Source organism: Cetorhinus maximus, chromosome 1 (genome assembly GCF_964194155.1).
Source record: "Cetorhinus maximus chromosome 1, sCetMax3.hap1.1, whole genome shotgun sequence".
Classification (NCBI taxonomy): domain Eukaryota; kingdom Metazoa; phylum Chordata; class Chondrichthyes; order Lamniformes; family Cetorhinidae; genus Cetorhinus; species Cetorhinus maximus.
In genome coordinates, this window is record NC_135879.1 from 76,574,612 (window position 1) to 76,597,812 (window position 23,201).

The window sequence follows — 23,201 nt, forward strand, 5'->3', positions numbered from 1 at the left end:
GACAAGTTGGGGCTGAAAGTCATATTTTGTAACTCTTTAACCTCCCACCCCATCCAAACTAGCCCAACCCTTGGAGTTAAAATTCCCCCCAAGTCTCTCAAAACTCAAACAAGTGCTAAAGATTTATACCCACCAAAGACAAGGCAAAGAACAATAGTATTTATCAGCTGTAAGTGCTAAACATTTCAACATGGAGACGGGGGGGATTGCTTTTACCATCTGCTGGCAAGCAGGGTGTAATCTGGAGAGGTGGCATTCTCCAAAGGTGACTGGCAGCATTGTAAACAACTGTCTTACTCCACTGTGCCATCTGTTCCAGCAGCTTTATTGGTCCTTAATAGAGAAAACAGCAACGGGGAATATTCCAGGCTGGAAAGGGTTAATTATGCTGGCTGTATTTCAGTCACTAATGAGATCAGGTTCAATGTTAAAAAGTATGTCATCGTTTCCCCGGCGGACTTCGAGCAGTAGAGGGAACTCGTTCCTCACGGCTTCCTGCAGATCATTTGTTGTCTTTAAGGGGAGTCCATTTACTTTGACAATAACATCTCCATCCTGGATTCCACCCCTGGAGATAAGGAAATGAATATATATCAAAATATGACAACAAGCTGATTTTAAAATATTTATTTCAATAGGTATAGAAAGTTTTATTGTGTAAATTACATTCACTAAACATGAAGGTAATTATATCAGTGGATGGTGGCATTTTTTCAACCACAGTTGTTCTGTGCAGGCACTGCTGCATCACTTGACATGCTGGGCAGACTTAGCTCACAGTTTGAACAGTGCTGGAGTTCTGACTGGTTCACGGGGCAGTAGGGGTTCCTTTGGAATCTGTTGCTGCAATTCTGTGATGACTAGGAGGCCTCCAGAATCAGAGGTGCATCTAAGAGAGCAAACAGACTCCATGGTCTTGATTTTAACACCCCACCAACACCCAGATAGGTGGAAGAGGGTTGGAGGTTAAAATATTGGGATTGAACAACCTGACCCAATTTCTGCCTATTTACAATTTAAACCAACACAAATCAGCCTACCTCATAAAAGCAAGGCAGGAACCTTGTCAATATTCAAGATTCAATAATAAGCGAAAAGCAGGCCCACGCCGTGGGATTCCCCACAGTACATCTGGCATGGACTTGATGGGCTGAATGGCCTCCTTCTGTGCCATATTGACTCACTGACATTCGAGGCAGGAGGCATCGATGGGCCAATGTTAAGTGCTGAACACCTGCTCCTTTTATCACTCCTGTCATGAATGGTGGTGGACAATTAAACAATTCATTGCAGGAAGAGACTCTACAAATATCCCCATCCTTAATGATGGGGGAGCCCAGCACATCAGAGCAAAAGATAAGGCCGAAGCTTTTGCAACAATCTTCAGCCAGAAGTGGATGATCCATCTCGGCCTCCTCCAGAGGTACCCAGCATCACAGATGTCAGTCTTCAGCCAATTCGATTCAGTCTTCATGATACCAAAGGAAAAATTTTTACTTTGGCGGGTGTACCCGCGCCCGACCCATTTGAGCGTAAAATGACGCACATTGATGTCGGGCAAGCGTCCCGACGTCAACATGCTGTCACACGATATTTCGGTTGGTTGGCACACACCAGAGTCGGCAGCGCGCCCACCGACAATTAAAAGGCCTATTAAGGCCATTAAAGGGTCAATTAACCTAAATTTTTCGCTGCCCGTCCAACTTTACGATTGGCGGGCAGGCAAAAAGACCAAGTGGCCTTTGTACCCTTTTGGAAACCTCATCCATGGGCGGGATGAGGTTTCCAACATCAAATAAAAATGAAATAGAATTTTTCAAATTTCACTTATAACATGTCCCTACTCATGTGACAGCGCCATATGAAGGGACATGTTTTATAACATTTTCCAATCATTACTTTATTTTTAATTCTTCATTGCCCTGAGGCAGCTCTGCCTCAGGGAGATTCTCAAGTGCGCATTCGCAATCATGCACGAAGTTCACGCTCGCCCCGCTCGCCCTCCTCCCCCGCCCGCACAGGCAGCGCTGAGCGCTGCCACTCACGTTTCATGCTGCGCGGGCCTTAATTTGTCCGCCAGCATGAAATCGCCTCTTGGCCTCGATCGCGGGCGACAATTGGCTTCCCGACTGCCCCCGCCAAGCCCACCTGACAAGGGCAAAATTCTGCCCCAAGAAATGGCTGAAGGCTCCGGATACTGCAAAGACTATGGGGCCTGACAACATTTAGGCAATAGTACTGAAGACTTGTGCAGCAGAACTTGCTGCGCCCTTAGCCATGCTGCTCCAGTACAGCTACAACACTGGCATCTATCCAGCAATGTGGAAAATTGCCCAGGTATGTCCTGTACACAAAAAGCAGGACAAATCCAACCCGGCTAATTACTGCCCCATCAGTTTACTCTCGATCATCAGTAAAGTGATGGAAGGGATCATCGACAATGCTATCAAGCAGCACTTACTCAGCAATAACCTGCTCGCTGACACTCAGTTTGGGTTCTACCAGAGTCACTCGGTATCTGACCTCATCACAGCCTTGGTTCAAACATGCACAACAGAGCTGAACTCCCGAGGTGAGGTGAGACTGACTGCCCTTGACATCAAGGCAGCATTTGACTGAGTGTAGCGTCAAGGAGCCCTAGCTAAACTGGAGTCAATGGGAATCAGGGAGAAAACTCTCCGCTGGTTGGAGTCACACCTAGCACAAAGAAAGATGGGTTGTGGTTGTTGGAGGCCAATCATCTCAGCTCTAGGACATCACTGCAGGAGTTCCTCAGGGTAGCATCCTCGACCCAACCATGTTCAGCTGCTTCATCAATGACCTTCCTTCCATCATAAGGTCAGAACTGGGGATGTTCGCTGATGATTCCACAATGTTCAGCACCATTCGTGACTCCTCACACACTGAAACAGTCCATGTCCAAATGCAGCAAGACCTGGGCAATATCCAGGCTTGGGCCTACAGGTGGCAAGGAACATTCCTGCCACACAAGTGCCAGGCAATGACCATCTCCAACAAGAGAGAATCTAACCATCGCCCCTTGATATTCAATTATATTCATATAAATACTGTGGCTTCAAGAGCCACAGAGGCTAGGAATCCTGCAGTGAGTAACTCATATCCTGACTCCCCAAAGCCTGTCTACCAACTCCAAGGAACAAGTCAGGAGTATGATGGAATACTCTCCGCTTGCCTGGATGAGTGAAGCTCCAACAACACTCAAGAAACTTGACACCATCCAGGACAAAGCAGTCCGCTTGATTGGCACTACATCCACAAACATTCATTCTCTCCACCACTGACGCACCGTATCAGCAGTGTGTACCATCTGCAAGATGCACTACAGGAACTCACCAAGGCTCCTTAGACAGCACCTTCCAAATCCACGACCACTACCATCTAGAAGGACATGGAAACACCACCACCTGGAAGTTCCCCTCCAAGTCACTCACCATCCTGACTTGGAAATATATCGCCGTTCCTTCTCTGTCGCTGGGTCAAAATCCTGGAACTCCCTCCCTAACTGCACTGTGGGTGTACCCACACCGCAGGGACTGCAGCGGTTCAAGAAGGCAGCTCACCACCACCTTTTCAAGGGCAACTGGGGATGGGCAATAAATGCTGACCTACCCAGCAATGCTCACATCCCATAAGATTAATTTTTTAAAAATTATGGGGCTGGAGGAGCAGGAGTGCTGCCCACAGGCCTCACATGGAAGCCTTAGGCCTTCCCCAGCGCCGGTCAAGGCCCCAAAGTCCAAACTTCTCCTCCACCCTTTCCGTTGGTGGTCCTGCTGTATTCACTCACCACCCTCATGCACAAGCCTTGATCGTGGCCCTGAGCCTTTAGCCTCTACTGATAGCTGGGGACCATCCACATGGCTCCCAGCTGTGGCCTAGTGACATTTGTTTGTCCTCCTTCCTACCAACCAGACTCTCCATGTGGCCAGCTGTCAGGTGGGAGTCTAAAGATGATTACTTAAATGAGGCCCCGCTAATCAAAGCCTCGGTATCCTAGACTTTCAGAACTATTCCCCACACTACCACAGTTCTTCCCTGCCTCGACCTCATTAATATTGGGCCCATATTTCTATTAAATCTTAGGTGGCACTATCTTTAAAATGAATGCTTGCAATGCCTCAAGTCTTCGCTGTAGACTCAGCAATAGTATTGAGGTTTGGAATGCTCGGCAGCTTGACTGTTGGATTCTGTTCTTCCTAAGATTTCTAGATGTAACTTGGGCAATCATTTTCTTTAAATTATTAATATAATTGCTCTACCAAATGCTTAAAATTGTTAATATTACATTTGCCTTTCTCGTCCTGTTGGAGAATCTGTTTACAAAACTGATTCACTATTGGGTTTAAGCACATCGATGTAAATTTACTAATGGTACAATAAATTTTGCAGCTTCAATATATATGTGTCACTAAATGCATAGAGACAGCATAAATCTAATTTATGCTTGTAAAAGTCCAAAAGATTCTTCCATGCCAAATACTGAACCCTAGTAAAAGGCTGAAAATAAATATGCAAGCAACTTGATCTTAATGCTAACATGGATAGTGCACTGCAGTTATTAGAGTTCTTGGGCCGATTCTTCCATGGAGTAGCAATCACTGTTGGATTGCCACTCCACTTCTTTTTACTTACCCTAGACTGGAGCTGTACATTTCTTGCCCTGACTTCTGACCCAGGCCTGCTGAGAAATGTGCAGCGAGGCTCCTCCTGGAGCCCCTTCAGTGCAGGGTAGCAGTGTCAGGAAAAGTAAAGCCATGCCTCCTTTTTACAGCACTAGATGCCATAAACATCTGTTTTGTCCCTGGTGGGCGTGCGGGCGGACAGCTGACCCCCGCCACCGAAATGGGGCCCGCCGCCATTTTGAGTGGGCGGGCCAATTAAATCTGAAGTTTCTGATTTAAATCGGAGTATTGGATGGTTCCAGGCACAGGGTAATTGCCCATCAGTTTCCTGTGCAGGCATTTGGCACAGGTTTGAAATTCCACATGATAGTGCAGATCGAGCATTTGTCAGTCATTTGTTACTCGGACAATTTCCAGCTGCTGAATATTTTTCCTCCCCTATAAGTTAGCATGCCAGACACATTGGCTGCTGTGTGAGAGCCAATTTTTCTTTGACCATGATAATGCTGGCAGACCTACTGCACCACATCTATTATCCTTACTTCTTTTTTGTATTGAGCACAATAGTTGGAATTACAGTTACTCATGGACCTAGTGACTAACTCGCGCTCTTGTTACTAAAACAGAAGTCAAATTCTGCAACTTGACGTTGGGGGAGATATTAAGCTTGCTACCAAAGTGAAAACCAGGCAGTCATGCAACATCAGTTTTACAGCAAATTGGAAATCTTCCCTGGAGGGTGGGTATGTCCACCATCCATAGGCAAACCTCCAACAGCGAACTTAAAGATTCAAGTCTAGAAATTCCACTCTTTCGGAGAGGAGTCTGACAAAGTTGTGATGGGGGTTGGAATTGGAGGGAGAACCTAAATCTGCTAGACTTCCACCACAGACAAGAACAACAACATATCAATCCGATCGATGCCCCTTTTGTCTGCCCTAGCAATGTCAAAGAAGTTATTTGGGGGTCATCTAGTCACACTCCACTTAAATCTATCGTCAAATTCCACTTAAATCTAATTGCAGGAGTATTCAAGATTCAGCATGCATCTGCAGTGTAGGACCATATTTCTGAATGCATGTTACCAGCAAGGTAGTTTGTCCAATCACCTCATATATTAGAAAATTAGAAGTGCGCTGCTTTCCAGCATTACATAGAATTTACAGCCCAGAAACAGGACGTTCAGCCCAACTGGTCTATTCCGGCATTTATGTTCTACACAAGCACCATCCCACCCTTCTTCATCTAACCCTATCAGCATATCTTTCTATTCCTTTTTCCTTCATGTGCCTAGTTAGATTCTCATTGATTTTATTAGTGACTACCTTATATTTGTGAATCTTAGCTTTGATCTTCCCCACAAAACGGAAGATTTTCTCCACATCTACCCTATCTAACCCCTTCATAATTTAAAGACTTCTGATAGTACTGTGCACAGTCCTTTAAGTGTAGTCTAACAGAATGCATGCAATGATGCTCTCCAACAGTAACACACAGTTGAAAATGAATCTCTGGAACAATGACAAAAACAACAACTTGTATTTATATGGCACCTCTAAAGTAATAAAATGTCCCAAGGCGCATCACAGCAGCATTATATAATTTAAAAATGACAATAAGCCACATTAGGAGATACTAAGTCAGATGACTAAAAGCTCGGTCAAAATGGTAGGTTTAAGGCGTGTCATGAAAGTGTAAGGAGGTGAAGAGGTTTAGGGAATTAATTCCAGAGTTTAGGATCTAGACAGCTGAAGGCATGGCCATCAATGGTGAAGCAATTAAAATTGAGGATGTATAAGAGTCCAGAACCAGAGGAGTGTAGATATCTCAGAACGTTGTGGAGCTGGAGGAGATTACAGAGGTTGGGATGAGCCAGGCCATGGAGCGATTTGAAAATAAGAATGAGAGTTCAAAAACTGAGGCACTGTTTAACCGGGAGCTGCTGTCGGTCAGCGAGTACAGGGGTGATAGGTAAATGTCATTTGGTGCGAGTGAGGGCACTGGCAGCAGAGTTTACTGAGGGTAGAATGTGACAGGCCGGCAGGAGTGTGTTAGAATAATAGAGTTTGGAGGTAACAAGTGCATGAATAAGGGTTTCAGTAGCAGAAATGCTGAGGCAGGGCAGAGACAGGCCATATTATGGATGTGGAAAAAGGCTGTCTTAATGATGGTGGGAAGAAGTGGTTGAAAGCAGGGAGCAGAATTTGTGGTGGGGACCAAAGACAATGGCTTCAATCATCCCAATATTTAATTGGAGAAAATTTCTGCTCATCCAGCACTGGATATTGGATAAGCAGTCTGAAATTTCGAGACAGTGGAGGAGTCAAGAGAGGTGATGGTGAGGTAGAGCCAGGTTCATTAGCATCCTTGTTGAAACTGACACTGCTTTTGGATGACATCACTGAGGGGCAGCATGTAGATGAGAAACACCAGAGATAACTGTATGGGAATGGGAAGAAAAACCATTAATGGTGATTGTCCACTATGAATAGATACATAGGAATTAAATAAGGCGCGCACAGTCCCATCCAGCTGGATGACAGTGGAGAGACATTGGAGGAAGATTGTGATATCAACTGTGTTGAAGACAGGCCGAGAAGGACAAGGAGGGAAAGTTTGCCTTTGTCACAGTCATATGGCATGTCATTTATAACTTTGGTAAGAGCCATTTCAGTACTGTGGCAGGGGTGGAAACCTGATTGGAGGGATTCAAACATGGGAGTTCCAGGAAAGATGGGCACTAATTTTGGAGGTGACAACACATTCAAGGACTTTGGAAAGGAAAGTGGCGGCGGTGGGGGGAGGGGTTTGGAAATGGGACGGTAGTAGGGGTCAAGTGTCAAGTGGACATAAGGGTGTGGTTGCATAGTTTGGTAGCTGCAGAAATGTCACTGTGATTGGGAGGGCCAAAGACTACAAAATTATAACTTTATCATCAGTGCAAAGCAGGACTGTTTCGCACCAACACTATAACTGCACAATGACTGATTAGGCCTTAACAATCATCTACAACTATTCACAGACATATTTGGTGATTCAATATTAGTTTATTTCTCCAAGCCTGTTGGACTGCTAACAACCAACCAATGAGCCTGATTTTTCCTTTGTGAGATATTTGAACACACTCATTAAACCATTTACTTTAAACAGATTAACAATTTAACTGTGTGTTTTTCTTCTTCTGATGCAGTCCCTCGGGACCAAGGATGACTTTCTTCCACTCCGGGGCTGTGGGTCCTGAGGTGACTAAAACGTCCACTGCTGGATCCGCGCAAACTCTGCCAGAGGTGGGGCAGGTAGTGTTTGATGAGGCGGGTGGGAGGGATGAACAGATTTTGGTACGGTCTGTCCACTGTTTACGCTTGGCCTCCACCTGGGCCTGTCAGAGAAGCTTGAAATGGTTGGCACCTTCACGGATACGTCTTCTCCAGTTTGGGCGGTCTCAAGCAAGAGATTCCTACAAATTGGTGGGGATGTGGAATTTTCTCAGGGAGGCTTTGAGGACATCCCTGAAACGTTTCCTCTGCCCTCCTGGTAACTGCTTGCTATGAAGAAGCTTGGAGTAGATAGCTTGTTTTGGGAGTCTTGTGTCAGGCATGTGGACAATGTGCCCCGCCCAATGTAGCTGACTGGCCGTAACCTGTGTCTCGATACTGGGCATGTCGGCCTGAGAGAGGACACTGATAGTGCAGCGCCTATCCTGCCATCGAATTTGCAGGATTTTGCAGAAGGATTGCTGGTGATATTTTTCCAGGGATTTAAGGTGTCTGCTGTGCATTGTCCATGTCCCTGATGCACACAAGAGGGCACGGAGCACTGCAGCCCTGTAGACCAAGAGCTTGGTGTAGGTTTTGAGGTTTTTGTCATCAAACACTTTTCCTCAGATGGCTGAAGACTGTGCTAGCACGCTGGAGGCGATGTTGATTTTCATCGTTGATGTCTTCCCTCGCTAAGAGGAGGCTCCCAAGATATGAGAAATGGTCCACATTGTCCAATGGTTCGCCACGGATCTTGATAGTCAGGGGGCAGAGTTACACTATGGGAACAGGCAGGTAGAGGACCTTTGTCTTCCAAATATTTGGTCTAAGGTCCATTTGCTCATACATTTCTGTGAATGCGCAGTCAATAGTTTGGAGCTCAGCCTCTGAGTGTGCGCACATGCAGGCGTTGTCAGCACACTGCAGTTCAAAGACAGAGGTGGGGTGATCTTGGTTCTGGATTGGAGATGCCGTAGGTTGAGTAGTTTCCCGCTTGTCCTGTCGAGTAGCTCCACTCCGGCAGGTAGCTTCATGGAGATGGGGAGGACTGTTGCAGTGTGGAAGAGGGAAAAAAACTTTGGTGCGAAGACATAGCTTTGCTTGGCCCCATTTTGCACTCATATTGAGCCTGTGGCAAATCCGTTGGTAAGGGTCACTGCTTGTAAGTCATTGTGCAGCAGGCGGAGAGTGGTGACAAATTTCTGCAGGAGAGGATTTGAGGAGGATGCTCCACAGTCCCTTCTGGTTGCTAGAGTAACGCCATGAATAGAGGTTGCTGCTGCTCGCTGCACTTTTCTTGGACTTGTCTTGTAATGAATATCATGCCCACTGTGCCTCTTGATGGACAAAATCTGCATTGCGACTCTGGTAGGAGCTGTTCAGCCACAGCGTGAAGGCAATTGAGAAGGGCTCTTGCAAATGACCTTCTCTGTGGCAGACAGCAGAGATACCCCTCCATAGATATCGCAGTTGGTCTTGAATCCTTTTTTGAACATGGTCACAATTATGACGTCTCAGAGATCCCCTGGCATGCTCTCCTCCTTCCAGATGAGGGAGATGAGGTCATGTATTCGTGTCAAGAGTACTTCTCATCAGCACATCCGCCCCAACACTAGAAGCAACAAATGAGGCCCAAGCGAAATTCTACTCCAGTCTTATTCACTTGTTTCCATGTCCAAATGACAAAGGTGATTCTCCTCAGTGATTTCAATGCCAGAGTTGGGAGGGGCACAAACCTCTGGAAAAGTGTGATTGGCAAGGAACTGTGTTTTACCAAATTGAAGCAGTCCATGTCCAAATGCAGCAAGACCTGGACAATATCCAGGCTTGGGCTGACAAATGGCAAGTAACATCCGTGCCACATAAGTGCCAGGCAATGACCATGTCTAACAAGAGAGAATCTAACCATCGCCCCTTGACATTCAATGGCATTACCATTGCTGAATCCCCCACTATCAACATCCTGAGGGTTACCATTGACCAGAAACTGAACTGGACTAACCATATAAATACTGTAGCTACAAGAGCAGGTCAGAGGCTAGGAATCCTGCAGCAAGTAACTCACCTCTGACTCCCCAAAGCCTGTCCACCATCTACAAGGCACAAATCAGGAGTGTGATGGAATACTGTCCACTTACCTGGATGCGCGCAGCTACTACAACACTCATGAAGCTTGACACCATCCAGAACAAATCAGCCAGCTAGATTCATCCACAAACATTTACTCCCTCCACCACCAATGCACAGTGGCAGCAGTGTGTACCATCTACAAGATGCACAGCAGAAACTCACCAAGGTTCCTTAGACAACACCTTCCAAACCCGCGACACTATCTTCTAGATGGACAGCAGACACATGGGAACACCACCACCTGGAAGTTCTCCTCCAAGCCACTTGCCATCCTGACTTGGAAATATATCGCCGTTCCTTCACTGTTGCTGGATCAAAATCCTGGAACACCCTCCCTAACAGCACTGTGGGTGTACCTATACCACATGGACTGCAGTGGTTCAAGAAGGCAGCTCACCACCACCTTCTCAAGGGCAATTAGGGATGGGCAATAAATGCTGGCCTAGCCAGCGACGTCCACATCCCATAAATTAATTTTAAAAAAAGATCTAAACCCTTACAAAAGTGCAGACATCAACCTTCTTTCCAGGGTTATTCAAAGCTGTTTCTGTCCACCTTTAGGCTCCTGTCCTGATCAGTAAAGTGATTTTCAGGTCAGAATACAAATCTCTGGATTAAATCCTCAGTGGGTGGATGATAACATCAAATCCTCTCCATTACAGTTTCAGTTCAGAAAATTGCTTTGGTTTTTCTTTCTTTTACACAACTATCATGCATTCTAGAAACAGATAACAATATTACTGATAAGCTCCCCCTTGCTCTCAATGGGTAAAGGACTGCTACTGTAGCATTAAAACATAGAGCAGAAGGTCACAGGTTCAATCAGTTGCCTGTGCTGAGCTAGTGGATGTGAATTAGCTCCAATGTCCTGAGTCTAGGAAGGGGACAAAGGAAAATCAGTCAGGTTATTATTCCTAACCAAAGACTTTGAAAGCATGTCTGGCTATGAGGTAGGTGTAAACAGGATTAGACTCTACTATCATGCCCTCCATGGAGGATAGTTTGGTGGCACTCCCCAATTGGGCTCACAGATGAAAATGAGTAAACTTGGGTGTGGTACCAGATGACAAGAAGCAGCAATGCTATGGTATCACTGTTAAAACATTGATGAAGCATTATGGACCTTAAATTCCATGAGGTTTTGCTGGTGTCCTGCTATAACTTCAGCAGGCAATTAGCCGAAATCCAGTAATATAACAAACAGCTGTTTTCTTTACCCAATCGTATTGTTTCTCCGGAGATTCTGTCAGTTTCCTGCTGGAGAACCCCTGCGCAATTTTCAGGTATGTATGTTCATTTCTCTCTCTTTGCCAGGGGTATTTGTGCGCACATCATTGCAGTTTAGGTTCAGAGAGCAGTTAAAAAAGCATACGGGATCCTGAGCTTTATAAATAAGAGCACAGGATACAAAAGCAAGGAAGTTGTGACAAACCTGCATAAAACATTGGTTTGGCCTTAACTGGAGTACTGTATCCAGTTCTGGGCAACACACTTAGGAAGGATCTGAAGGCATGAGAGGGAGTGCAGAAAAGATTCACAAGAACGGTTCCATTCCAGGGTTGAGGAACTTCAGTTATGTAGATAGATTGGAGAAGCTGGGGCTGTTCTTCTTGGAAAAGAGGTGGAGAAATTTGATAGAGGTATTCAAAATCACGAACATACAAATTAGGAGTAGGAGTAGGCCTCTCAGCCCCTCGAGCCTGCTCCGCCATTCAATAAGATCATGGCTGATCTGAATGTAACCTCAACCCCACATTCCTGCCTACCCCCGATAACAGTTCACCCCCTCACCCCCTTGTTAATCAAGAATCTATCTAACTCTGCCTTAAAAATATTCAAAGACTCTGCTTCCACCGCCTTTTGAGGAAGAGAGTTCCAAAGACCCACAACCCTCAGAGAAAAAAGATTCTCCTCATCTCTGTCTTAAATGAGCAACCCCTTATTTTTAAAGAGTGACTCCTAGGGCAGAATTTTGCCCTTGTTGGGCGGGCTTGGGAAGCCAACCTCCGCCCGCGATCTTGGCCGGACTGCGATTTCATGCTGGCAGGCCAATTAAGCGCACGAGTGTGCGCTTGAAAATCTCCCTGAGACACAGGGCTGCCTCAGGGAGATGAACAGTTCTTTTTTAAAAAATGTAAAGTCTTTAAAAATGTTATAAAACATGTCCCCTCATGTGACTCTGTCAAATCAACTCTATCAAATCTCTCCACCTTCTCTGTCAAATGAGCAGGGACATGTTATAAATGAAATGTAAAATGTTTTACTTTATTTTTAATTGCTGTTGGAAACCTCATCTCGCCCGTGGATGAGGTTTCCTTAAAAGTGCAAAGGCCACTTGGCCTTTTTGCCTGCCCGCCAAACGTAAGGTTGGACGGGCAGTGAAAAGTTTAAATTAATTATCTTTTTAATGGTCTTAATAGAGCTTTTAATTGTCGGTGGGTGCACTGCCGATTTCCGCACGTCCCCGCTGACTCAAATATTGCGTGACTACGTGTTGACGTCGGGATGCTCAGCCAACATCAACATGCGTCATTTTACGTTCAAACAGGTCGGGTGCGCGCGCGTACGCTGAGGTAAAAATTCTGCTCTTAGTTCTAGATTCTGCCACAAGGGGAAACATCCTCTCCACATCCACCCTGTCAAGATCCCTCAGGATCTTAAAGGTTTCAATTAAGTCATCTCTTACTCTTCTAAATTCCAATGGATACAAGCCTAACCTGTCCAGCCTTTCCTCATAAGACAACTCGCTCATTCCTGGTATTAGTCCAGTAAACCTTCTCTGACCTGCTTCCAACACATTTACATCTTTCTTTAAATAAGGAGACCAGAACTGTACACAATATTCAAGACGTGATCTCACCAAAGCCCTGTCCATCTGAAGCATAACCTCCCTACGTACGTAATCAATTCCCCTCACAATAAGTGATAACATTCTATTAGTTTTCTGAATTACTTACTGTACCTGCATACTAACCTTCTGCGATTAATACACTAGGACACCTAGATCCCTCTGAATCTCAGAGCTCTGCAATCTCTCACCATTTAGGTAATAAGTTTTCTTTTTATTCTTCCTGCCAAAATGAACGATTTCACATTTGCCCACATTATACTCCATTTGCAAGATCTTTGCCCACTCACTTAACCTATGTCCTTTTGTAACCACTTTACATCCTCTTCATAATTTACCTTCCTACCTTTCTTTGTGTTGTCAGTAAATTTAGCCACCATTCCTTCGGTCCTTTCATCCAAATCATTTATATAAATTGTAAAAAGTTGAGGCCCCAGCGCTGATCCCTGTGGCACACCACTTATCACATCCTGCCAACCAGAAAAAGACCCACATATGCCAACTCTCTGCTTCCTGTTAGCTAACCAATCTTGTATCCATGCCAATATGTTACCTCCTACACCATGAGCTTTTATTTTCTGCAATAACCTTTGATTTGGTATTTTATCAAATGCCTTCTAAAAATCTAAGTACAGTACACCCACCCTTTATCCACAGCACATGTGACACCTTCAAAGAACTCCAATAAATTGGTTAAGCATGATTTCCCTTTTACAAAACCATGTTGACTTTGCCTGATTGCCTTGAATTTTTTCTAAGTGCCCTGCAATAACATCTTTAATAATAGCTTCTAAGATTTTCCCTATGACAGGTGTTAGGCTAACTGGCCTAAACTTTCCTGCTTTCTGCCTCCCTTCCTTTTTGAATAAAGGAGTTATATTTGCTATTTTCCAATCTAATGGAACCTTCCCAAATCTAGGGAGTTTTAGAAAATTAAAACCAATGCATCAACTATATCACTAGCCACTTCTTTCAAGACCTTAGGGTGAAGTCCATTTGGACCTGGGAATTTGTGAGCCCGCATCACCAACAATTTGCTCAATACCACTTCCCTAGTGACTGTAATTTTCCCGAGTTCCTTCCTCCCATTTCCTGATTTACAGCTATTTCCGGGATGTTACTTGTGTCCTTTATAGTGAAGACTGAAGCAAAATACCTGTTTAATTCATCCGCCGTCTCCCTACTTTCCATTATCAATACCCTATAGGACCATCGCTCACTTTGTTAACTCTTTTCTTACTTAAATATCTATAGGGCAGAATTTTGCCCTTGGCATGCGGGCTTGGCGGAGAGTGTTCGGGATGCCAACCGCTGCCTGCGATCGGGCTTGGAAGGCAATTTCAAGTTGACGGCGTGAAACGCCTGCTGCCTCTGGGAGATGAAAATATACAAAAAAATATAACTAAAAGCATAAAAATGAAATGAAACGTTCCCGCATGTGACTCTGTCACATGAGCAGGTGCATGTTATTACTGGAAAAATAAAGTTTTAATTTGATTTTTATTTGCTTTTGGAAACCTCATCCTGTGGATGAGGTTTCCAAAAAAGTGCAAAGGCCGTTTGACTTTTTCGCCAGCCTGCCAACCGTAAGGTTAGACAGCCAATGAAAAATTTATTTTAATTAACTTTTTAATGGTCTTAATAGGCCTTTTATTTGTCGGCAGGCATATTGCCGACTCCGGCGTGCGCCCGCCGACCAAAATATCACCCAAGTGCGCGATGACATCTGGGCGCATGTCCGATGTCATCACGCGTCATTTTACGCTTGGTTGGGTCGGGCATGCACCCGTCCGCCGAGCTAAGAATTTTAGCCATGGAAACTCTTACTATCTGCCTTTATATTACTAGCTAACTTTCTCTCACACTCTAATTTTTCCCTCCTTTTTAATCTTTTTGTCATTCTTTGCTGTTCTTTATATTCTTTCCAATCATCTGACCTACCATCCATCTTTGCGTAATTATATGTTTTTTCTTTAAGTTTGATACTGTCTTTAACTTTTTTAGTTAACCACAGGTATTGGGCCCTCCCCTTGGAATTTTTCTTTCTCATTGTAATGTGTATATTCTGTCTATTCTGAATTATCCCTTTAAATGTCTGCCACTGAACTTCTATTGACATATCCCTTAGCCTCATTTGCCAGTTCACTTTAGCTAGCTCTGCTTTCATGTCCTCATAATTGTTGTTATTTAAGTTTAAAATACTAGTCTTGGAGCCACTCGTTTCTCCCTCAAAATGAATGTAAAATTCAATCATATTATGATCACTGATACCTAGGGGTGCCTTCACTCGGAGATTATCAATTAATCCTATCTCGTTGCTCAATATCAGGTCCAGTATATCCTGCTCTCTGGTTGGCTCCAAAACGTGTTTTTCTAAGAAATTACCCCTAAAACGTTCTATGAACTCCTCATCCATGCTACCTTTGCCCATCTGATTTTTTCACGAAGGGTCTCGTCAGAGTAAATAGAGAGAAACTGTTCCCATTGGTGGAAGGATCAAGAACCAGAGGACACTGATTTAAGGTGAGTGGCAAAGGAGCAATGGCAACATGAGGTAAAGCTCTTTTTACGCAGTGAGTAGTTAGGATCTGGAAGGCACTGCCTGAGTGCTTGGTGGAGGCAGGTTCAATTGTGGATTTCAAAAGCGAAGGTTGCAGGAATACTGGGAAAAGGTAGGGGAGTGGCACTAGATGAATTGCTCTTGCAAAGAGCTAGAACAGACACAACGGGCCAAACAGCCTCCTTCGCTTCTATGATTTAGCACAAAAATGTACAAGTTTACCAACAACACAAGCTTGGACCTTGGCTGCATTAAAATAATATATAACCAACCAGCCAATCAGACAATGTTATAAAAGCAAAATACTGAGGATGCTGGAGATCTGAAATAGAAACAGAAAGGGCTGGAAAAACTCAACCAGTCTGGTAGCATCTGTGGAGAGAGAAACAGAGTTAATGTTTCTGTTTTTAATCAGACAATGTTGTCAATTCCTTAAATAGACATGTTAAATCTCCAGCATCCGCAGTACTTTGCTTTTACTTTAATTGCAATCAGTGTGTGAAACCACTCATGCAGTTTACAATCCAGGTGCTCATGAAGGGCAAGCAGACTCTGTAGGTCACTATAGACATGTAAGTCAATGCCACGATAGCTCTATTAGTTGGAATAACAACCCACCTCCAAACAGAGGGTCCAACAGCCACGGAAATCTGCAGGCAGAAGAGTAAACCTGAGCCAAAAATCTTTACATAAATCTGTCACACTTGTGACAGAACGTGAGGAAGATGATGCCTGATTTGGAGAAAAATGCCAGGCTAAGCAATGGGGATCATTCTCAATTGTACTGTACAATGTCACCTCCAATCAGACATTTTGAGCTCTGCTATTATCTAGATGGACATTATATTGTACTATGAGAAAGAACATCTTTGATGGAGATGCTAAATTGAGGTTTGATCATTACATTTAACAGACAGATAACCATGCAGATCATTTAGACTATTTTGCCAGCAATTTCCGTAGATGCTCCTGAAGATTGGCCATAATAATGGCCGAAATCCCAGAGTAGGAACATAAATGGCTGCATCCCGTATTTTGTACGATGCTATCAAATCTGCAACCTCTCTTCCACTGATTTATTTTGCTGTTCTTTGCTGGAGATCTTTTTGTGTAGTACTCAAAGCGATAGAGCTTACCTGTGTGCTGGTGAATCTGGAATTACTTCATGTACATAAATGCCAGCATTAACATCAGGAAAATCAGGGTTTCTTTGTTTCAGTTCTTTTATTAGGCTGGAGAAGAACACAAACATTTAACAAGAAGTTGGAGAACTAGTAAACCATTTTTTCTGTCTAATGTCAAAATAATTTAAGAGAACATGTCAAGAGAATAAATACACAAAATTGCTGCGAATGAAATCCCTTCAGCGTAATTTAATAAAACATTGAGTGTAAGCAGTCTTAGATTCATGTTTACAAATAATGTGCAGCATATTACCACCATCTGATGGTTGCATCCAGAAACAAAAGCATTATAGGATAGAATTCCTGGTGATGTCTCATACTGATCCTGCAAACTACAACTTTAACTGGTTCTCCTGAGCAAGCAAGAAAGGAACAGTGGACAGAATCAACATGGCTAGAGCTAAGGAACAAATAGTGCTAAGGGTGCAATTACATTCCTCGGTGTAGTCTGTAGGCCATCAACTAGTAGGAAGGGTGTAGAGGAACAAATCTGCAGGGAAATTACAGAGAGGTGCAAATGTTATAGAGTAGTTATAATGGGCGACTTTAATTACCCAAATATAGACTACGATGGTAGTGTAAAGGGCAGAGAGGGGCTAGAGTTCCTCAAGTGTGTTCAATAGAATTTTCTACAGCAGTATGTGTCCAGTCCAACAAGAAAGGAGGCACTGCCAGACCTGGTTCTTGGGAATGAGATGGGCCAAGTAGATCAAGTGTCAATGGGGGAACATTTAGGAGACAGTGATCATTGTATCATAAGGTTTAGGATGACAGTAGAAAAGGACAATGGGGAATCCAGAGTGAGAATAATTAACGGGGGGAGAGCCAACTTCAATGGGGCAAGAACAGAGCTGGGCCGAAAGACTGGAACAAAAGGTTGGCAGGAAAAACTGTAGCTGAGCAATGGGCTACCTTCAAAAAAGAAATGGTTCGGTCACAGTCAAGGTATATTCCCTCAAAAGGGAAAGGAAGGGAAAACAAATCCAGAGCTCCCTGGATGAAAAAGGAGATAGAAATTAAGATAAAGAAGAACAAGTGTGCTTATAACAGGTGTCAGGTAGAAAATACAATTGAGAACCAAGCTGAATACAGAAGGTTCAGAAGAGAGATGAAGAAGCAAAGAAGAGAAGCGAAGAGGGATTATGAGAAAAGACTGGCAGCCAACATAAAGGGGAATCCCAAAGTCTTCTATAGGTGCATAAATAGTACAAAGGTGGTAAAAGGAGGAATAAGGCCGATTAGATACCTAAAAGGGAATTTATACATGGAGGCAGGGGGGGCATGGCTGAGGTGTTAAATGAATACTTTGCATCCGTCTTTACCAAGGAAGTAGATGCTACCCAGGCCATGGTGACAAGGAGGAAACTCTGTCACTTATCAATCAAAATTGATAAGGAGGAGGTATTGATAAACTGTCGGTTCTTAAAGTTGACAAGGCACCGGGACCAAATGAGATGCATCCAAGGATATTGAAGGAAGTGAGAGTGGAAATTGCAAGGGCACTGGCCATAGTCTTTCCAACTTGCCTAGGCACAGGGGAGGTGCCAAAGAATTGGAGAATTACAAACAGTACACCCTTGTTCAAAAAAGGTTGTCAAGATAAGCCAAGCAATTACAGACCAGTCAGTTTAACTTCCGAGGTGGGGAAGCTTCTAGAAACAATTATTTATGATAGAATTAATCGTCATATGGAAAAACGTAGGTTGATTAGGAAGAGCCAGCATTGATTTCTTAAGGGAAAAATCATGTTTAACTAAATTGTCGGAGTTTTTTGAAGAGATAACAGAGAGGGTTCATGAGGGTAATGCTGTTAATGTGGTGTACATGGACTTACAAAAGGCATTTGATACAGTGCCACACAGCAGACTTGTGAGAAAAGTTATAGCTCATGGAATAAAAGGGACACTAGCAACGTGGATACAAAGTTGGCTGAGTGACAGGAAGCAGAGAGTAATGGTTAATGGATATTTTTCGGGCTGGAGGAAGGTTTGTAGTGGAATCCCCCAGGGGTCGGTATTGGGACCCTTGCTGTTCCTGATATATATTAATGATCTAGATCTTGGTGTGTAGGGTACAATTTCAAAGTTTGCAGATGGTACAAAACTTGGAAGCATTGTAAACTGTGAGGAGGACAGTGTAGAACTTCAAAACAACATAGGCAAATTGGTGGAGTGAGCAGATAGGTGGCAGATGAAGTTCAATGCAGAGAAGTGTGAAGTATTTCATTTTGGTAGGAAGAACATGGACAGAAAATATAGAATAAGGGGTGAAATTTCAAAGGGGGTGCAAGAGAGAAAGACCTGTGTGTATATGTGCATAGATCATTCAAGGTGGCAGGACAGGTGGAGAGAGCAGTTAATAAAGCATACACTATCCTGGGTTTTATTAATAAGGACATAGAGTACAACAGCAAGGAGGTTATGCTGAACTTCCAGTTAGACCTCAGCTGGAGTATTGTGTACAGTCCTGGACACCACACTATAGGAAGGATGTGAATGCATTGGAGAGAATGCAGAAGCGGTTGACAAAAATGGTTCCAGGGATAAGAAACTTCAGTTACGAAGATAGATTGGAGCAGTTGGAACCATCCTCCCAGGAGAGGAGAAGGCTAGGAGGAGATTTGATAGAAGCATTCAAAATCATGAGAGGGCTGGACAGAGTAGATAGGGAGAAACTGTTCCCACCTCTAAAAGGATTGAAAAAGAGAGAGCACAGGTTTAAAGTGATTTGCAGAAGAAGCAAATGTGATGTGAGAACAAACCTTTTCACACAGCAAGTGCTTTGGGTCTGGAATGCACTGCCTGGAAGTGTGGTGGAGGCAGGTTCAATCGAGGCATTCAAGAGGGCATTAGATGATAATTTAAATAGAAACAATGTGCAGAGTTACGGGGAAAAGGCAAGAGATTGGCACCATGTCATAATGCTCATTCAGAGAGCCGGTGCAGAGACAATGGGCCAAATGGCCTCCTTCTGCACTGTAACAATTCAGTGATTCTGTAACCTAAGTAGGAAAACTGATGTTGCTTTCCCATCCCACAGGAAGAAGTGGCCAAAAATGGTAAATCTTTTTACTTTTTTTGACTTCCATTGTTGGGCCCGGAGAAGCCAGAATGCTCCTCTGAGTCCCAAAATGAAAGATAAGGCCACCCTTAAGCTAAGCTTCAACCCCACCCCCCAATTGCTAGACCTTTCCAAAACCTTTTGAAGTACAAGAAGTTAGTATGCAGGTACAGCAAGCAACTAGGAAAGCAAGTGGAATGTTGCTGTCTACTACAAGGAGAATAGAATATCAAAGTAGGGAAGTTTTGCTACAGATGTACAGGGCATTGGTGAGACTACATCTGGAGTACTGTATACAGTTTTGGTCTCCTTACTTAAGGATAAAATTGCACTGAAAGCAATTTAGAGAAGGTTCACTCAACTGATTCCTGGGATGAAGGAGTTATCTTATGAGGAAAGACTGGACAGGTTGGGCCTGTATCTTTTGGAGGTTAGAAGAATGAGAGATGATCTTGTTGACAAATATAAGATCCTGAGTGGACTTAACAGTGTAGGTGCTGAGGGATGTTTGTCCTTATGGGAGAGATTAAAACTAGGGGGCACAGTTTAAAAATAAGGAGTCTCCCATTTAAGACTGAGATGAGGAGAATTTTTTTCTTTGAAAAGATCATTAATCTGTGGAATTCTCTTCCCCAGACAGCAGTGGAGGCTGGGTCATTAATTCAACCTTAAAAATATTTAGATGATTTTGATTGACAAGTGAGTCAAAGGCTTTAGGAGGCAGACAGGAAAGTAGAGTTGAGGCCACAATCAGATCAGCCACGATCTTATCAAATATCGGAGTAGGCTTGAGTGGCCAAAGGGCTTACTTCTGCTCCTAATTCGTATGCTCTTATGTATGTACATATGTAACTCCTTTCCTGCAGCCTCCTGCTTGTCAACATTCTGCTCCCACCCACCTGCCAGCCACCCCTTCCTGCTATATTCAGGTGGGAAACGGACCACAGGCATGCAAATCTGCCAGGTCTAATGTTACCAATATTGCACCACCTGTCTTGGCCCCTGCTTGCCTGATTCCTCACCCAATTATAAATCAAGATTCAAGTGTAATCTTCAAGCGAAGTGGCAGATAATTAGACTAGGGACCACAGATGTAATTCAGTTCTATTTATGAAGTCATATATTTGTTCCTATTCCAATGTAATAATGTCACTTTATATCATGGTCTACATTTCAATAGCAAAAATTACTTCAATTTGGGATCAGAGAAGTAGAATTGGTTGGAACAAAGGAGTTTCTCAGTAGTACTGGCTCAGGAGCTGGGAAATGGCAAACTGAGGTGCTACAGCTCCCACTGCAGGCAGGAGGTGTATAATTACAGAGTGACAGGTTTACATAGCAGTTTCTATCATTAGCATGGACAAAACAATTTATAATGGGAAAAGTCGAAACAAAAGTGTACAAAACTGTGATAACAGAAAATAGGTATTGTAGAAATATAGGGCAAAATTTTATGCCGGTGGGATTTTACTGTTCCGCCGAAGCCAATGGACATTTGAATGACTCACCACATTTTATGGCCTGTAAAATTCTGCCAATGATGTATGCAGAAGTAAGATTTTTAATATATTACTGATAACTTTCAAATTAGCACCATTTGTCCGAATCCAATCCAATCCAGAAGTGGCTCTACAGCTGTGTACTAAATGCCAAACCGACTGAAATAGGTTCATTTCCATTTAGTATAACACAGCAGCATTGTAGGGGTAGAAGTGTCTGGGATTTCAATTGAGAGGTAATGTTCCTTGAAAAGGAGTCCAATTTATAATTAAAGGTGAATATTAATAGTTTTCTCAACAGCACAATTCTCTGACAACTGCTCAATTAGTTACTAAGAAATCCAACTTTTATTAGATTTTTTATTATAAGGAGAAATAATCAACATTATGCTTGTCATGAGATATGGGGCTGAATTTTCTGGCTGGCAGGGGGGTGGAGCGGGATTGGGAGCGGGCATGGGTGGGCGCAGACCCGATTGTCGCGCGCGATCAGGTCTGGGCAATTTTACGCGGGTGAGCCAATTAAGGTCGGCCCAGTATAATTCACAACTCCCGTGCATAGCGGGAGTTGGGGGGCAGCGGCGGGCGCCCTCAGCCCACTGGGTCCAATGACGACCCGGCAGCCTGTATAAAGGAAGGCCTGGCAGCCTTGGAAAGGCTGCTCACAATAGCTGGACTAAGGGATCTGCAGAGGGGCAATGGAGGTGAACGCAAGTCCGGAGGGTAGGGCATTGGGGCAGGCCAGGCCAGAGGGTAGGGCGGGGTGCCCCTCATTTTTCCAATGACTGCCTTGCTGCCCTCCTCAAGGAGGTGGCAGCACGGCGGGAGGTGCTGATTCCCCAGGATGGGAAGAGGAGGCCTCCCCACATGACGAAACGTGCCTGGGAGGAGGTGGCGGAGGTGGTGGAGGTGGTGAGCTCCCGTGACGCAGCACACCTGGGTCCAGTGTCGCAAGCGCTTCAAAGACTTGTTGCGCTTTGGAAGGGCGAGGACAATGTTGGCATTGGTCACTTAACCCAGCAGGTCGGCTTTCCACCCTGCTGCCCACCACCACCAAACCCCACCCCCCCAAGTCTGAGTGTAGCGACTGTACTGAATCATTGACGGCATGTGTCCTTTGCTGGGCGGGTCAGCAGATATTGCCCATGCCGAAGTCAGCCCGAGAGGGTTCTGCGCCCACAGCATGTGATACACTGAGACCCACATGACTGTTTTGGGGGCAACCTGGAGGAGCTGCACCTAGGCACTGTGCTTGAACTGCAGGACAAGTCAGGGTGATGACATGCGGGGGGGGGGGGAGCTTCAAGGTGGCATGGCAACGAACCATCTGCTGTGCTCTGCGCTCCACATGCTTGCGCCTCCTTGCTATTGAAGGATATACCGTGTGATGCTTAATGTGATGCAGGCAACTTTTGGCCAAGGGGACGGTAGGGGGGTGGAGAACAGGCCTAGCATCTCTGTGTAAATGTTCGACAGCAACGAGGTGAGGAGGCACTGGAGCCCTGATATGCTCCACTCTGGTTGGGGTGGGCCATGCGTGAAGAGAGTCCATGTTTGCACAATTTGCACTAATCAATGCTCTTCTCTCTTTTCAGGAGAAGAATGTTCATAATGCTGCAGAGCGTGTGAGGACTGGTGGCGGCCAGGCACATATCGCTATTCTCAGCCAGTTTGAGCAAGAGGCCCTGGATTTGGAGAGGCGCCATGCGCCCAGGTCCACTGGTGTCGGTGAGGCTAGGGTGCCACAGCCAAGTATGTATGCCCAGTAGTGAGGTCAACATTGTTCTCCCAACAGCCATAGCACTGCTGAATGTTAAGTGATTTAATTTAGCAATATGCCTTGCCCATTGCTTATGGAAGGATGAGCGCATAATGATCTGGGGGACAGGGATGCACTTTGTCATTTTCTCCACGTTAACTGATCCAATGTCCTTGTTCTCCCTTTCAGCATCAGCGGAGCAGGAGCAGCAGATGCCCCTCTCACACCCGAGGGCCCTGAAGTCTCACCAGCATCACACCA

At 44.5% G+C, this 23,201-nt stretch overlaps 1 protein-coding gene across 1 annotated transcript in view; it reads right to left on the bottom strand.

Annotated features, from left to right (window-relative positions):
• Positions 1 to 299: 299 nt before the first annotated feature.
• The window catches only part of LOC144680980 (serine protease HTRA3-like), a 44,512-nt gene continuing 21,610 nt past the window's right edge, over positions 300 to 23,201 (bottom strand). The window contains exons 9-10 of the mRNA XM_078542609.1: positions 16,575 to 16,670; positions 300 to 568 (exon numbers count right to left, since the gene is read on the bottom strand). Coding sequence (XP_078398735.1) covers positions 400 to 568; positions 16,575 to 16,670 — 265 coding nt within the window. The 3' untranslated portion in view covers positions 300 to 399. The remainder of the gene's footprint in view (positions 569 to 16,574; positions 16,671 to 23,201) is intronic.